This window comes from Oncorhynchus mykiss, chromosome 25 (assembly GCF_013265735.2).
Source record: "Oncorhynchus mykiss isolate Arlee chromosome 25, USDA_OmykA_1.1, whole genome shotgun sequence".
Classification (NCBI taxonomy): domain Eukaryota; kingdom Metazoa; phylum Chordata; class Actinopteri; order Salmoniformes; family Salmonidae; genus Oncorhynchus; species Oncorhynchus mykiss.
Genome location: NC_048589.1, coordinates 2,762,345 through 2,780,982, shown reverse-complemented (window position 1 = coordinate 2,780,982; position 18,638 = coordinate 2,762,345). Strand labels below are relative to the sequence as shown.

General features: G+C 43.4%; 1 protein-coding gene across 5 annotated transcripts in view; it reads right to left on the bottom strand.

Moving 5' to 3' along the window:
* Positions 1-18,638, bottom strand: part of rbks (ribokinase) — a 76,605-nt gene that overhangs the window by 1,022 nt on the left and 56,945 nt on the right. For all 5 annotated transcript variants that reach the window (XM_021584327.2, XM_036962219.1, XM_021584328.2 and 2 more), the window contains 2 exons: positions 17,073-17,164; positions 12,189-12,383 (listed from right to left, as the gene is read on the bottom strand). In XM_021584327.2, the coding sequence (XP_021440002.2) occupies positions 12,189-12,383; positions 17,073-17,164 (287 nt within the window). The remainder of the gene's footprint in view (positions 1-12,188; positions 12,384-17,072; positions 17,165-18,638) is intronic.

Sequence of the window (18,638 nt, the reverse complement as noted above, 5' to 3'; positions counted from 1 at the left end):
TCACCCTTTATGACAAACAAACGTATTAACACTTCCACTTAGCCAGTGTGAGATTCCCCGTTTTGTTATAAACAACTGAAGATAAGACGACAAGACCGATGTATTCACTTGCATATTGCATAAATGAAGAATATTTAGCTTACATTTTCAAATGGCTATCGTATATAAAAACAAATGTGGGGGTATTATTCATATAATATGCCAGAATAACGTAATACATTTTACTTTTTTTCTCACCAACATATTTAGCCGAAGAGATTTGTCTTTGACAGGGTCAGCTTGGCAGAATTATACCATATACCACAATGTTCATAGAGTACAGTGTACAAGTCAATATAAAAATGAATAGAAATAAAAACCATATTTTTTTTTCTCCCAGAATTAATAAAAGTAAAGCATTATCAACATTTAAATACAAGTCATATTTCTGAGCACATGATTTCTTTCAAATGATACCTACCTAAACTTGATCTGTGCAAACTAAATATAATTATCAGAGGCTTGAGTACAAATGCCATAACAAAAATACAAATAAAAAATGTGTCAAACATTGAAAGGACATGTATTTAGGACATTTCATTAACTCAATTTCATGGACAATTTTGTTCCTTTTTGACACAACATTACCAATTTACAGTATCAAACAAGATACTTACTTTTACAGTAAAAAAAACATTTTTGCTCATTTGAGCATATTTTGTTGATGTATATTTTAGCACTTTGTCTCGTGTATCCTATACAACCTGAGGTTATAGGCACGTTTAAAGACAACAACCTCAGTAGTAATTGGTGAGGAGGAGGACCAATTCAAAGTCTAGAGACTCCAAAGGGCAAAATCCTAAATTGCGATCAAATTTTGCACACATCTATTATTGACATCAACGCATGGTTCTTATAAGTCCCAAGTTCAGCGCGCAGATCCCAAGTTAGGATTAGGTGCGAATAAGTCCTTTGGGCATCACCCCTATTCCAGTTTCCTGCCATCCTGGCAGTTTTATAAGCTAACACTCCTCTGGGATTGCCTATCGGTTTATCATGGGTTTAATCTTTCTTTCTCTCTGCTATTGACAGTGATGATGGAATGTGCAATAGGCGCCCAGGGGGGTGGGCTTGGGTGTGTAGGAGAGATGAGGGTGTTAGATCACTGATAGGAAAACGCATGGAGGAATGTGGCAAAGCGTTCAGATTTAACCACAGATGGCCCCCGCCACTGGTTCTCACAAGCCTGGCCAATTACTCACCGTTCTGCCTCTCAAATAGTTCATTGCACACTTCCCCGAACACCTTCACCCCTCCCCCAAGTAGCCTCCCACCACATCCCCCATTCAGAACTCTCATCAGCCAAGAAACAAGGCTAGAGTCAAAGGTGACTTTCAGGGATTGGTGAGAGACTGGAAAAAGTGAATACAGGGGGAGAAAAAGTGGGTAGATTAAAATTTTTACCCATGTACTGAGCATTCAGAAAGTATTCAGACCCCTTGACTTTTTCAACATTGTTACATTACAGCCTTATTCTAAAATGTATTAAATCGTTTTTCTTCTTCATCAATCTACACACAATACCCCATAATGACAAAGCAAAAACAGGTAAAAAAAAAAAGGAAATCACATTTACAGAAGTATTCAGAACCTTTACTCAGTACTTTGTTGAAGCAACATTGGCAGTGATTACAGCCTCAAGTCTTATTGGGTATGACGCTACAAGCTTGGCACACCTGTATTTGGGGAGTTTCTCCCATTCTGCTCTTCAGATCCTCTCAAGCTCTGTCAGGTTGGATGGGGAGCGTTGCTGCACAGCTATTTTCAGGTCTGTCCAGAGATCGGGTTCAAGTTCGGGCTCTGCCTGGGCCACTCAAGGATATCCTGTCCCGAAGCCACACCTGTGTTGTCTTGGCTGTGTGCTTAGGGTCATTGTCCTGTTGGAAGGTGATCCTTAGCCCAAGTCTGAGGTCCTGAGCCCTCTGGAGCAGGTTTTTTATCAAGGATCTCTATGTACTTTGCTTCGTTCATCTTTCCCTTGATCCTGATTAGTCTCCCAGTCCCTGCCGCTGAAAAACATCCCCACAGCACAATGCTGCCACCACCATGCTTCACCGTAAGGATGGTGCCAGGTTTCCTCCAGACGTAATGCTTGGCATTTAACCTTGATTTCATCAGACCAGAGAATCTTCTTTCTCATGGTCTGAGAATCCTTTAGGTGCCTTTAGGAAACAGGATGCACCCGAGCTCAATATCAAGTCTCATAGGAAAGGGTCTGAATAGTTATGTAAATAAGGTATCTGTTTTTTATTTGTAAGAAATTTGCTAACATTTCTACATCTGTTTTTGCTTTTTCATTATGGGGTATTGTGTGTAGATTGATGAGGATTATATATATTTTTCATCCATTTTAGAATAAGACTAACGTAATAAAAAGTAGAAAAAGTCAAGGTGTCTGAATACTTTCCGAAAGCACTGTATGTTTGTCTCCTGTCTGGTCGTTGGTTTGGGTTGTGCTTACCATGTGGAAATGTACGGTCCCACTTTGACAAGTTTCCAGTTCACAGTTCTGGTGAGACAATGACTACACCCTGTCCACACCCAAACTCAATGAGGTTGGCATGAAGAGACAAATAACATACCAAAGAAATTTGAGAGAAAAGAAGGTATCACATTATCAGCCAAGTTGCCAGAACATTTGCGATCATTTACAAATGTCTATTTCAAGTTGGCATTCTTATTCTTTTTCCACCACAGAATCAGGCCAATTCCATTATAATCAACAGAAATGATTAACATGTAAACTACAGGATACACATACTGAGAACTGATCCTCAATGTTTTTGCAATTTCTAAAGAGTGTAACTGGAGTGACACAGGATAACAACTCAAGTCTTCCAGTCTGATCGTCTCTGTCCACCACGTTCCAATGCTCCCCATGCCGAGTCACTGTCCTCTCGTCTTGTGTTGAGAGCAATGCCTGAGACTGACATGTGACAGCGTCGCATCCCCACGTGACGCTCACTGGAGCTGACAACCTCAGCCCCCCTCAGCCCCGCTGTGGCTGCCCTCGACACACTTTGGTGAAGGTTAGATTGGAAAGCCTGTCAGTCAAACGACAGAAGCGGTAGCCGTGGACGAGTACTGATGCTCTCTCACGGTTAGCTCCGTCCGTTACACGGTGACCTTTATCCCTTGGCTGGTTCTCAGCATTGCTAGAGTCGTAAAAGTTTGAAGTAAGGTGCAGCATGAGCAATCTAACATCAGCATAAACAACTGTGGTCTATGAGTGAAGATGCATGTTGTGGCATGTTATTTTTTTTTGTCAATATTCAAATGCTTTTTTGAAATCAAAACAGATCTGCAAATCCAACTTCCGTCGTGGTGCTCTTCATTATTCTCCTTTCTTTCAAAACGGATCCCTGCCCTAAACTTAGTCTTAAAAAGGGGATACAAAGAATCTGACATTGTGCATCACAATGACTGTATTTCCTGTAATCTAGTCTCCCATACGGGCGTGACGGATGGGGAAACAGTAATCCCCAGCCTGGGGCCCTCATCAATAAGGACCCCCTAGAGAGAGTAAAGAACTCCGTGGCCAGTGCTGACTCAAACTGTTACTGGACCCCAAGCTTCCGGGAAAGAATGATGACAGTTGCTCTGCGGAAGTATCGGAAGATAATGACCAGATCAAAAGCACAGTAAATTGAATAGATTAAGCCTCCTGAGCACAATGTCTTTGATCTGTCCATCATTTTGGTTTACGGTCTTGTGATTTTCTTCTTCATTTCACCAGTGTGATAAATGTACACAGATTCAGAAGAAGAGGATAGCTTGGATTGCATGGCATAGAGGTGGTAACTAACCACTGGCATGTGCAGTCCAATAAGGACTTCATGGGGGCCTCCCTTCGTTGCGCCAGCTTCGCAGTGACTAACTACGCAGTGGTCAGGGTTCGGAAGAGGTGAAGAATACTGGGGTATTCCCCTACCTACCGCTTCCAGGAACAAGCCTGTGTGTGGTCATCTGTCTCCTCTCATAGGAAGGAAGTCAGGATGATATGGATTGTCCAGACCCACACTGAGCTGTTTTGTCTGGCCTGGCAACTACCCCCACCATCACACCAACCCCACAGTACAGGAAAAGCACAGTCCAAAGGGGTGGCCACTGTGTGTGTGTGCGTGAGAGACAGAGACCGCAGACTTGTGTGCGCAAGCATCATCCAATCGTCCACACTAACAGCGCAGCCTCTGTGAAAGTAGGAATGCCTGCACTCAATTTAAGAAAGAAGGAAAACTTTAGGGGAAGACGGGAGGGAAGAGTGAATTTTTCTTTGTTACCAGTCCAGCTTTGCAGCTGACCCTGACTCCGCCTCTAAAGCCTTGCCACGTACAATGTGTTGCTCGTGGAAGAGAAGGGGGAGGGTGTTGTGGTTCAGTGGATGATGAAAGAGCTGGGGTAGCAACCAGGAGAAGCTAGAATGGTATGCTTCTTTGAACTCAGCACTGACTGGAAAGGATACTGGCAGTATAATAAAACAATATTTATGTGTGTTTTTGGGTGGTGACAGTGTCGATCCGGCAAGATCATAGCTTCAGACCCAGCCTCCTTCCTCAGTTTGCCAACCCACGCATAGCATCGAAGCCACCAAATTCACACCAAGCAAACATGCTTCTGGCGGAAAAAAATGAGAGCGCAGCACTACACCGTGTTCACTCAGCGAAAAACGCCAATGAACAAAATCAAAGAACCAAATACTTTTTTAAGAGGCCTTACCATGCATGTAAAAATGTTTTATCAAATAAATAAAAAGGAAACAACAAAAGGTCTGTGAGGCTGACTAGCCATTCAGAAAACAATCTTTTCTTTTGCTAGTAAAAATAAATTGTTTACTGGAAGAGGGATTAGGGCATCCAAAAGAGTTAAACACTCCAGAATTTATGGGGCCATCAAAGTGTAGGGGGGAGCACTGCCAAAACCAAGGCCCGATCACAGGCTGGGCTGTGTTGTGTTCTGCTGACTGGTGCAGGGCTGAGAGGTGAGTCACAGAGGGAGGGGAGGGGGTTTGGGATGAAGGAAGCTAAGCCAGGTTCCCCTCAGGGCTATGGTTCATTTTGTATGCACCACCAGGGAATGGGGTTGGTGTGTTTGCGTGTATTACTAGGGACAGTAAAAGTATAAAGGGTCATTTAATTATAGGTACACCGAGGCAGATTGCAGTACAAATAGTTTTGGTAACATTAATGGATCGGTAAAGCTAACTTGTGGGATCTGTGCACACGCAGTCAGGACACTAATTGCTTCTGAGCACTCTCACATTGCACTGACTTCAGCAATTGGTATCTATTGTACTGTTTTGTAAATGGGGAGTGTAAGGTGGGGAGTATAAGGTGGATTACAGTACAGACATACACACTAAGACAGGAATATGACACTTCGGGTCGTGGCAAGGTGTTGATGGGAGAGAGAAAAAACAGTCATGAAGCCCTAAACACTCCCCTATTGTTACTCTCCTGCTTCAGTGGGTTCACTTGTTTTAACTTCAGTTAATGGGGGATTTTGATTCCAAACAGGAACAATGAGTTTCAAAATGGAAAAGTTTCTTATTAAACACAAGATAAAAGACACCCAGTTTTAGGAGATATAATCTTGAAGTTTGAATGCATCTGTACTTTTGCAGCTCAATATCAACTGCACGCAAACCGCTGGACTCTCTAATTCACAACACTGTCACCCTGTAGAATTTATCAAATGCATCATCTGTAGTTGTATGCAAACAAAATGAAAATGACAATTTTTCTCTATAGCCTAACAAATGCATCAACTCTAAATCAGTTGTGTCCCAAACTCGAACAGGAAGTGTGAAAGTCTCACCGAGCCAGGCGTGACGGCAAAGCCCTTTCAAGATGAAATCAGGAAAAGAATCCAAAATGTCCCCACATCCCCTATAAAACCCAGTTTAATCTTTAACCTCTGCTGGGGTGAGAAACTACCGAGCCATTAGCTTCCACCTCTGGGACGTCGTACAGCGTGTGCTGGTCTGGGGCCGAGAGAATTTAATCACGTCATGGTGATTAGTAGTACACAACATATTGTGCGCATACGTAATCTTTTTCGGTGTCCCCCCAGAAGTTGAAGAGGAGTGTCCACATCAAAGTGATGCAAACATCTGCTTTTCTTTTATGGCTATGTCGAGGAATCATTTGTTAGATCATGGAAAATAATGTGCAGGGTTTGACATTTACTTTTTTAGCCACTTCAGACAAGTAGGTCTGATTGTTTTACTTGTCCAAAAGCTCAAGTCACATGTCCAGTCACTTGTCTGTAACACCATTTTTACATCATTGTATGATGCAAGGAACCACTTTTCAAAATAAATCACTTTTTTTTTACCATAGAGAATAAGACAAATCAAACTGTATTTGTCACATGCGCCGAATACAACAAGTGTAGACTTTACTGTGAAATGCTTACTTACAAGCCCTTAACCAACAGTGCAGTTCAAGAAGAAGAAAATATTTACCAAGTAGACTAAAATAAAAATAATAAAAAAGTAACACAATAAGAATAACAATAACGAGGTTATATGCAGGGGACACCGGTACCGAATCAGTGTGCAGGGTACAGGTTAGTTGAGGTAATTTGTACATGTAGGTGGGGGTGAAGTGACTATGCATAGATAATAAACAGTGAGTAGCAGCAGTGTACAAAAGGGAGGGGGTGGTGGGGGTCAATGTAAATTGTCCGCTGGCAATTTTATTAATTGTTCAGCAGTCTTATGGCTTGGCGTGTAGAAGCTGTTTAAGGAGCCTTTTGGTCCTAGACTTGGCGCTCCAGTACCGCTTGCCGTGCGGTAGTAGAGAAAAAAAAAAGTCTATAACTTGGGTGACTGGAGTCTCTGACAATTTTATGGGCTTTCCTCTGACACCACCTATTATATAGGTCCTGGAAAGCTTGGCCCCATTGATGTACTGGGCCGTTCGCACTACCCTCTGTAGTGCCTTACGTTCAGATGCCGAGCAGTTCCTATACCAGGCGGTGATGCAACCGGTCAGGATGCTCTCAATGGTGCAGCTATAGAACCCTTTGAGGATCTGGGGACCCAAGACAAATCTTTTCAGTCTCCTAAGGGGGAAAAGGTTTTGTCATGCCCTCTTCACGACTATCTCGGTATGTTTGGACTATGATAGTTCGTTGGCGATGTGGACACCGAGGAACTTGAAACTCTCGACTAGCTCCACTACAGCCCCGTCGATGTTAATGGGGGACTGTTCGGACCGGCCCGCCTTTTCCTGTAGTCCACGATCAGCTTCTTAGTCTTGCTCACATTGAGGGAGAGGTTGTTGTCCGGTCACCATACTGCCAGTTCTCTGACCTCCTCCCTATAGGCCATCTCATCGTTGTCGGCGATCAGGACTACCACTTTTGTGTCGTCAGCAAACTTAATGATGGTGTTGGAGTTGTGTTTGGCCACACAGTTGTGGGTGAACAGGGAATACAGGAGGGGACTAAGTACACACCCATGAGGGGCCTCAGTGTTGAGGATCAGTGTGGCAGACCTGTTGCTGCCTACTCTTACCACCAGGGGGCGGCCCATCAGGAAGTCCAGGATCCAGTTGCAGAGGGAGGTGTTTAGTCCCAGAGTCCTTAGCTTAGTGATGAGCTTCGTGGGCACTATGGTGTTGAACGCTGAGCTGTAGTCAATGAACAGCATTCTCACATAGATGTTCCTTTTGTCCAGGTGAGAAAGGGCAGTATGGAGTGCGATTGAGATTGCATCATCTGTGGATCTGTTGGGGCGGTATGCGAATTGGAGTGGGTCTAGGGTGTCCGGGAGGATGCTGTTGATGTGAGCCATGACCAGCCTTTCAAAGCACTTCATGGCTACCGACATGAATGCCACAGGGCAGTAATCATTTAGACAGGTTACCTTCGCTTTCTTGGGCATGGGGACTATGGTGGTCTGCTCGAAACATGTAGGTATTACAGACCCGGTCAGGGAGAGGTTGAAAATGTCAGTGAAGACACTTGCCAGTTGGTCCACACATGCTTTGAGTACACGTCCTGGTAATCCGTCTGGCCCAGCGGCTTTGTGAATGTTGACCTGTTTAAAGGTTTTGTTCACATCGGCTACCGAGAGCGATATCACACAGTCATCCAGAACAGCTGGTGCTCTCGTGCATGCTTCAGTGTTACTTGCCTTGAAGCAAACATAAAAGGCATTTAGCTCATCTGGTAGGCTCACGTCACTGAGCAGCTTGCGTCTGGGTTTCCCTTTATAGACCGTAAATGTTTTCAAGCCTTGCCACATCCGACAAGCGTCAAAGCCGTTGTAGTAGGATTCAATCTTAATCCTGTATTGACGCTTTGCTTGTTTGTTGGTTAGTCTGAGGGCATAGCGGGATTTCTTATAAGTGCCCGGATTAGTCTCCCACTCCTTGAAAGTGGCAGCTCTAGCCTTTAGCTCAATGTGGATGTTGACTGTAATCCATGGCTTCAGGTTGGGATATGTACGTACAGTCACTGTGGGGACGACGTCGTCGATGCACTTATTGATGAAGCTGATGACTGAGGTGGTGTATTCCTCAATGCCATTGGATGAATCCCGGAACATGTTCCAGTCTGTGCTATTAGAACAGTCCTGTAGTGTAGCATCCACGTAATTTGACCACTTCCGTATTGAGTGAGTCACTGGTACTTCCTGCTTTAGTTTTTGCTTGTAAGCAGGAATCAGGAGGATGGAACTATGGTCAGATTTGCCAAATGGAGGGCGGGGGAGAGCGGTGGTCTAGGATTTGTTTTTCTCTGGTTGCACATGTGACATGCTGGTAAAAAAATTGGTAAAATTGTGTGTATAGAGAACACTCTGAAGTCTCTAAAACTGGTAAAATCGTGTCTGTGGCTATAACAGAGCGTGTTTAGGAGTAAAAATCCCAATTTTGTTCACCAAAAACACAAACAAAAATATTCATCCGCCAGTCAATGTATTGTCTAAGGCGACAGAAAATAGATGAGATTCCGTTTACAACGCCTACAGCTTCCACACGATGTCGCCAATACGGGCATTTCTTTGCACGTTTATCCTTGGTGGGATGACGTATAGGCACTTCCTGTCTTGGGGTGCACCCAGGAAATTATGAAAGTGAAAAAAATGGACGGTGATTTCAAGACTTGCTGCTATCGAATACAGATCGCCCCGTGATCAATTTTATTGATTATTAACGTTTATTAATACCTAAAGTTGGTTTACAAAAGTAGTTTGAAGTGATTTGTAAAAGTTTATAGGCAACTTTGTTAATTTTAAAAAGTGACGTTGCGTCGTGTAAAGGTACATTTTCCTTGGATCAGACGGCCTTTATAAATGGACATTTTTGGCATACTTTGACGGATTTAATCGGGAAAAATACCCAATTGTGATGTTTATGGGACATATAGGAGTGCCAACAAAGAAGCTCGTCAAAGGTAATGAATGTTTTATATTTTATTTCTGCGTTTTGTGTAGCGCCGGCTACCGCAAAATCTTTTGTTTAGGTCTCGTTCAGGTATTTTGGGGGGGTGCATGCTATCAGATAATAGCTTCTCATGCTTTCGCCGAAAAGCATTTTACAAATCTGACATGTTGGCTAGATTCACAACGAGTGTAGCTTTAATTTAGTATCTTGCGTGTGTGTTTTAATGAAAGTTTGAGATTTATTGAGTACAATACTATAGTACTATAGGTGGCGCTCTGAAATTTCCGCTGATGTGTTCCTGCGCAGGAGTATATGTTAATGATTATGCCTTTGGCTGCTGGACAAAAAAAAAGTTTATTTGAAACACACAAGTTTATTTGGGACACACTGGGAGATTGGCGGAGTCAGGGTTTAGACTTGAGCCAACTCCCCGTGCTTACCGTGGGGAGCGAGTGACCGGTCAAGCACCGTGTTATCCGGTTCTGTGCACCATGCTTTCAGTGCGCATCCACAGCCCAGTGTGCTCTGTGTAAGATCCACGGCAGTTGCCGTGCTAGAGTGGGCATTCAGCAAGGACGGATTGTGCCTGCTCAGCGCTCCTGGCCTCCGGTGCGTCTCTTCGGCCCAGGATATCCTGCGCCAGCTCTACGCACGGTATCCCCAGTTCTCCAGCACAACCCAGTGCGGTCTGTGCCAGCTCCCCGCACTTGCTGTGCTACAGGGGGGATTTAGCCAGGACGCGTTGTGCCAGCTCTACGCTCCAGACCTCCAGCGCGCCTCCACGGCCCAGCATATCCTGCACCGGCTCTACGCACTATGCCTCCAGTGCGCCTTCATAGCCCAGTGAGTCCCGTGCCAGCTCTCCACACTCACCGAGCTAAAATGGGTATCCAGCCAGGACGCGTTGTGGCTGTTCCCCGCACCAGGCTTCCAGTACGTCTCCTCAGTCCGGTGAGACCTGTTCCGGCTCCACGTATGAAGCCTCCAGTGATGATCCATGGCCCGGAGCCTCCAGTGATGATCCATGGCACGAAGCCTCCAGTGATGATCCATGGCCCGGAGCCTGTATTGATGGTCTATGGCAAGGAGCCTGCAGTGACGTTCCCCAGTCCGGAGCCCCCAGCCCTTTTTCTCACCTTCAGTTGTGGGATCATGTCTTTGGTTGTTGCATGTGTTTGCACTCTTAGCTTTACGTTCGTTGAGTTGTTTATTGTTTTTGGTGGAATATTTATAATTAAAAGAAAATGTACGCCTACCACGCTGCACCTTGGTCTTCATTTAACGACGGACGTTACAGTTGTGGCCTTTGTGTTTTTCCGAATGCACGTTCCCGCTAGCAGCGTGAAGATATGGTTGTTCTTGTTCAATAGAGCCATTGAACTTTTCTCAACGATATTCATATCTGCCAGGACATTGCAGGATATCTAGGTTGACTAATTTTCCCTGGCTTTGTGAAGATTACAGCCTGACAGGAGCCATACTTCCTTGTTCCTACCCTCGAAGGCAGGCTTTTCAAAATGGTGGCGGTACTAGTTTACAGGATCACAGGAGCTGTTACAGTGTACTCACTGCCTACCCTAGTTGGCAAAATAATTAGCTACAATGGCTGTTCCTGATGATTCCTTTTTCCAAGAAGAGCTGGATGACAAAACAATTTTTATTTTGCATAGGGACATACATCCCTATTTAGTTGAGTAGTTGAGACGGGGAAAAATACAGTGCCTTGCAAAAGTATTCACCCTCCCTGGAATTTTATCCTATTTTGTTGCCTTACAACCTGGAATTAAAATAGATTTTTGGGGGGTTTGTATCATTTGAGTTACACAACATGCCTACCACTTTGAAGATGCTACATATTTTATATTGTGAAACAAACTATATTTCTGATTAATCTGATGTTATTTTAATGGACAAAAAAAATGCTTTTCTTTCCAAAACAAGGACATTTCTAAGTGACCCCAAACTTTTGAACAGCAATGTACATATTACACAGTACCAGTCAAAAGTTTGGAAACACCTACGGTACTCATTCTCAGCTTGTTCTCTTTTCTGCTGCACTGATGTTGGCTGATCGGATGCCTTCCTCTTTGAAGTGAAGGGGGGGGGGGGGGGGGAAATCGATGGAACAGCATTACCTTTCAACGTTCGACGACATGGCAACCCATTAGTTGAGACTTCAGGTCAGTTACGAAATCCTGTCTGAAAGTGCTGGCTACAAAAAAAAAAAAATGTAATATGTATTTTCTTAGCCCTTGTTCTCCCCAATTTCGTGGTATCCAATTGTTAGTTACAGTCTTGTCCCATTGCAACAACTCCTGTACGGACTCGGGAGAGGCGAAGGTCAAGAGCCATGAGTCCTCCTAACTTTTTGTGAGAAAACTGCACATTTTAGAGTGGACTTTTATTGCACCTGTGTAATGATCATGCTGTTTAATCAGCTTCTTGATATGCCACACCTGTCAGGTGAATGGATTACTTTGGCAAAGGAGAAATGCTTACAAAAAAATGTGTGCACAACATTTTAGAGAAAAGCTTTTTGTGTATATGGAAAATGTCTGGGATCTTTTATTTCAGCTCATGAAACATGGAACCAACACTTCACATGTTGCGCTTATATTTTTGTTTCGTATAAATAAGTCTCATTAAAGTTTAGCTACATTTTCTGACGCCTCCCTCATTTAACTATAGCCAATATGCCTACACTTTGACATGCAGGCTTGAGAAACTGTGATATTAAGACCCTAGGCATATTCTTACCGTGGTATCCACTGTTGTCACCGGCTTGGTGGGGACGTGGTGTGATGGGGACGAGGGCTCCTGTGCCGACAGCACAACGCAGCCCCGGGAGCCCAGGGTGATGATGACCGAGCTGCAGCCTCGCCTCAGCAGCTCCTCACCGGCCCGGCCAGCATCCTCTATACTCGCCACGGCCACCCCCGTCAGCAGCTCTGCCTGTGGAGACCACCAGGGAGGTGTGTTAGAGATTGTGTGGTCTGGGATTTGAGCCCGCAACCTTCAGACTACTGGCTCACCTCAAAGTGAAAATCTATGTATGTTGAGTGTGTGGGTGTGCAACGCCCAGGAGGGTGCAGCACATTGGTGAGGGGTAAGTTGAGTTCTTACAATGGAGGCACTTTGCAAAATCACTTTATAAATCCCTATTAGTTCAGTTTTACATCTATTGGGGGGGTAAGCTAATATATGGAATTGTTTAAGATCGTCATACCATGGATCATTTCAATATTTGATTTTAAATTTATAAATATTTATTAATAGTGAACCGCACAACAAAACAATAAAGAATAAACGAAACGTGACATTCTGGAGTGCTCACAGGCAACAACACAAAAACAAGATCCCACAAAAACCCAGTGGGGAAATGGCTGCCTAAATATGATCCCCAATCAGAGAATGCTAAACAGCTGCTTCTGATTGGGAACCATACCAGGCCAACATAGAAATAAAACAACTTAGATTATCCACCCTAGTCACACCCCGACCTAACCAAAATAGAGAATAAAAAAGCTCTCTATGGTCAGGGCGTGACAGTACCCCCCCCCCCCAAAGGTGCGGACTCCGGCCGCAAAACCTGACTCTATAGGGGAGGGTACTGGTGGGCATCTAGCGTCGGTGGCCGTGCCCAGACTGGGCCTCGCGCAGAGGAGGGCCCCGACCATGGAGCTGGGTTGTACGCCAGACTGGGCACCGGCGCCGAGGAGGCTCCGGACATGGAGCTGAGGTGGCCGCCATGCCTGGACCGGGCACCGGCGCAGAGGAAGGCTCCGGCCTTGGAGCGGGACTGGACGTCGTGCCTGGACAGGGCACCGGCGCAGAGGAAGGCTCCGGCTGGGACTGGGATTTTTCTATGTTACTTTTATGTTACAAGTGCAAAATAGAAATTAGTCTGTTCTTATACCAACATGATAGGTTTTATTGAAAAGCAAAACATTGCCCGTTGCGTCTTCATCCCGGCTATTAATCATAAATGAATATAATTTAAAAGAAAGCAAAAACATTTAGCCTAGAATAACAAGTCGCCTAAAAAGTAATAAAACACAACTCATATTAGTATAACAACCTGTTCTATACGCTACTTCTATGAAAATGTGAATGAATTAATAAATAACAAAACACTGCTGTTTTCAAATACAATCTAGGCCTCTTTAATTTAGCCTAGGCATGAACATTTTAATTAGGCCTAATAAATAAGAAAACATGGCTGTCTATGAACCCCAGGGCCGGGATCTAGCTTTTGTCAAATTAACAACAGATTTGACTTTTCGTAACGGATTAGGAGAATTTCCGCAGCAGGTTAGAATAATTAACGTACGGGTTAGGAGAAGTTAGTTAAGGTTAGGAAAAGGGTTAGCTAAAAAAAAAGGCTGGATCCCTTCTAGCCATGACCGGGCCGCCCCGCCCCACTCCTGCTGCGATTCAGCACCACAGCGGTGGAAAGAGGAAACTCGAGACGGCCACAAAATGAAGAAATTATAAAACTGATGTTGGACAATGAAATTCGATATGTAAATACATGAAATTTGTTAAGTCTGGTTCATTGAGAGATTGCTTATTTTAAGATGCTCCTGTGAAACGAGGTCCGCACCATGCATTTATGAAAGCACTTGTTTCAAAAGCTCAAATGATATCAAACTTTTTACAGTTATGCCGAATGATGTTAATAAATGTTGTTTATTGTAATTTGAATTTTCTTGGGGTTGACTCGTCATGTGTAATATATGTGGCTTGTTGATAACAACTCTGTTTCCTACTACAGTGGCAAAAAAAAGTATGTGAACCCTTTGGAATTACCTGGATTTCTGCATAAATTGGTCATCAAATTTGAACTGATCTTCATCTATCTCACAACAATAGACAAATATAGTGTGCTTAAACTAATAACACACAAATGATTGTATTTTTCTTGTCTATATTGGATACATAATTTAAACATTAACAGTGTAGGTTGGAAAAAGTATGTGAACCCCTAGGCTAATGACTTCTCCAAAAGCTAATTGGAGTCAGGAGTCAACTAACCTGCAGTCCAATCAATGAGACGAGATTGGAGATTTTGGTTAGAGCTGCCTTGCCCTATAAAAAAAACGCACAAAATTTTAGTTTGCTATTCACAAGAAGCATTACCTGATATGAACCATGCCTCGGACAAAATAGATCACAGAAGATATAAAATTAAGAATGGTTGACTTGCATAAAGCTGGAAAGGGTTACAAAAGTATCTCTAAAAGCCTTGATATTCATCAGTCCGAATATTGCTGAAACTGAAACGGTTTTGTAAAGAGGAATGGTCCAAAATTCCTTCTGACCATTGTGCAGGTCTGATCCGCAACTACGGAAAACGTTTGGTTGAGGCGATTGCTGCCAAAGGAGGGTCAACCAGTTATTAAATCCAAGGGCTCACATACTTTTCCCCCCTGCACTGTGAATGTTTACACGGTGTGTTTAATAAAGACATGAAAACGTATAATTGTTTGTGTGTTATTAGTTTAAGCAGACTGTGTTTGTCTATTGTTGTGACTTAGATGACCAGATCAAATGTTATGACCAATTTATGCAGAAATCCAGGTATTTCCAAAGGGTTCACATACTTTTTCTTGCCACTGTATATGCAGTTTGCTGCCTAGTGATTGTAACTCTGACGTGAAAACTTGTCAACAATGTTTTGTTTCCAAGTGCTACTGAATAAGCTCAACGGAAATACATCAATTGCACATGATACACATCATTATTCTAGTCTAGTCTATCAATCCATTCCAAATCTTTATACTATACAGGACACAGGGGCGGCAGAAGAATCGCTAGGACTGGTCCTGAAGAACACAATAAGGTGCGGCGCACCGTAGCCTGTTCAAAGTGAGTCGCTGCTGTTGGGAAGTCAAAAAAAGCTACTCCTTGGAGTAGCTTGCAATGTGCATCGGCCTTGTTACTTTTGTCCTCAAGAAGGCTCGATCTTGGGGCCGTCTTTACTCTGTTTTGGAGAACGAATCCCCTTTCGGCGGGAACACTGGAAACGGGGATAATCAACACAATCATCACCAATTTTGCCCAGGGTACACTTAGCTGAAGTCTCTTATGAGTTGGAGCACATCAACTGGTATTTCCATCAATGAATAAAAAGCATTAATTTGCAATGGATTTGTTTTCTTCTCTTGGACAATTTTCCAGAAACAATTGTATTTATGGGCTTTTCAATTTTGAAAACAAAGCTTGTCAAAAAAAGTGCTCTCTTGGCACAACTTGTCCTGGGAATGGGGTTAATTGAGCATAGGGACCGGGTAAGAATAGGGATGCATTTGTGTATAATTTCCTAGAAACAAGGGGTGGCTCAACAAACCCTTTGGCGCGACTTACCTGACTCTCCCCTACCCATCCAGCAACTCTATTACTGGTGTTTCTACTATTCTATCTCTGCATTGTTTAAAATAATTAAAACGGGCCCGTAAGTAACCATTTCACTGTTAGTCTACACCTGTTGTTTACCAAGCACGTGTCAAATACAATTTGATTTATATAGCAGCTAGTCAGTGTGAGGTCCATAATGGAGTCCCATCACTATAAACACGTCAACATTCTATGTGAGCTGTGGATCAAATAGTGCCTGCACTTTGACATCCTTCAGTCCCCCTCTAGGTTCTGCATGGCACTGGGAGACTATACACACAAAAAGGTACGGGTTTAAGATGAGGAGTGAGTGTCCATCTTGTCTGTCAACCCTCCACACCTGCCCAGACAATGATCTCAGCTAGCTCACTTCTCTGTGGGGGGTCAGGACACCAAACACAAACGGAGGCCTTCAATTCATCCTCCATAAAGCTTCCAAGCCAACAATACCCTGACAGTTGAAAAATAAACTACCCACAGTATATTATCGGTGCTCATAGTCCCTGGTGCCACCCTGTTCTGGTCAGCTACCAAATAAGAAAAAGAGCTGTCTGTCTTCTTACTCATCTGAGAAGCCCAGAGGATCCGTGTGTTTGGGTGCATTTGCGTGCTCTGGGGGGTGAAACATTTCATTGCCTTGACTGAAATATGAGCAGCGGTGAGAGGGTGAAAGCAATGAGTGTGTGTGTGTGTTACACTCAAACTTACAAGAGAAAAAGACAGACGGTCGGCTCCATCTTCAACTCTCGCTTTCAAGTCCCCACCTGGAAAGCCCCCCTGCCCCCGACCACATCAAAGTCTCTAAGAGACATTTCTGGGCAAACTCACCTCTGTGTTACCCCAGGAGTGAATCTGGCTCACTCTTTTAACATATCTGCCCTGTTGTTGTTTCTAACTATGTTTCCCATCAATCCCAATCCCCATCTGTCATCTCTGACAGTGGAGGTGTGAGGCTAAGGTGGATCCATAACACCCTTTACCGTAAATGGAGGGAGGGAGGGAATAATATTTTCTATTCAAGCCAGAAGGGGTTACTTACTTCTGAGGCAGCTGCTATGCTATTGATGTACAGGGCCGTAACCCTGAGAATACAATCAAATGGTTGTGAAACAAAGAAGTAAGGGGGGCTAGGCTTGTTTTTTTAACTGCAGGCTTCAGTGTTTGCTACAGCGCCTCAGGCACATAGGTGCTGAAATATATTAGGTGTGTGTGTGTGTGTTGCTTCATATTGTCTATCTTTCTCACCTCTGATTCGTTACAGCAGAACACATCAGATGCTCTATAGAATTCAGGATCCAGGTCTGGAATGGCTGGCGCTGGGTTGAAAATGGTCTTCACTGTAAGACATAGGAAACTATCTAAATTGGCCACACTTAATTGGTAAAGTACATATCAGGTAAATGCTACCAGAGAGCAATCCACTCCACTACAGAGTGCTGGAACAACTGAACAATTTCATTGACTGAGTGAGATGAAATGGGATGAGAGAAAGCTAGTGCTTATGGAAATATGTTGGTAGAGAAAAAGCTTACCACACACACGACAAAATCAGAATGACATAATTTGGTCATTGGAAACTGGTTTCCTGGTTGTAAAGACTTCAGATAACAAGATTACAACCTGGTAAAGACTTATTTTGATGACTTTTGGGAAACATCATATTTTGTCTGTTATCTAGTCAGAGAACCAGTATGTATTTTCTCTGCTAAAAAGACAACAAAAAAAACTCCCTTTTAAAAGAATCCCCAAACCATGACACTACCGCGAACATGCTTGACCATTGGTATGAGGTTCTTACTGTGGAATGCAGTGTTTGGTTTCTCCCAGAAACAACAGGACACACGTTGTCCAAAAAATATAACTCAAGTTTGCCAAAAAAGCACATAGAAGCACCTGGATGATCATCAAGACCCCTGAAAGAATCTCTATGGACAGATGATTCAAAATGTTACCTTTTTGGACAACATGGGTCCTGTTATGTCTGGGAGAAACCAAACACTGCATTCCATCTGTGAGATGAAGCTGAAGTGCAGCTGGATCATGCAGCAAGACAATGATACAAAACACACCAGCAAGTCTACATCAGAATGCTGAAAAGCAACACATTTAAAGCTTTGGAATAACCTAAACCTGACTGAGATGTTGTGGTAGGACCTGAAATGAGCTGTAAATGCTCGAAACCCCACAAATGGATATGAGAGACTGATCAGCAATTACGGGAATAATTTGGGTATAGTCATTGCAGCTAGAAGGCGGCACGACCAGTTATTGCGTGTTGAATTAAAACAAATATTTAACTCTTATTTAACTAGGCAAGTCAGTTAAGAACAAATGCTTATTTAAAATGACGGCCTATCCCGGCCAAACCCGGATGACGCTGGGCCAATTGTGTGCCGCCCTATGACGGCCGGATGTGATACAGCCTGGATTTAAACCAGGGATACCTCTTGCACTGAGATGCAGTGCCTTAGACCACTGCACCACTCGGGAGCCTAAAGGGGGCAATACATTTTTCACACAGGGGAATTGGGTTTTGCATAACTTTGTTTATTAAATACAGGACAAAAGTATCAATATGTTGTGCCATTTATTCACTCAGGTTCCCTTTATCTAGTGTTAGGTTGAAGATCTGATAACATTCAGTGTCTAAAATATGCAAAAATAGAGAAAATCAGAAAGGTGGCAAAAAAATTTCATGGCACTGTATGTGTTGTATCTCTCCGTACACAGTGAATATTTATGAAGCTTAACCCTGCATGTTTTTATCCAACATCATGCTATTCTGTGTATGTACGGATGAGCCCTATGAAA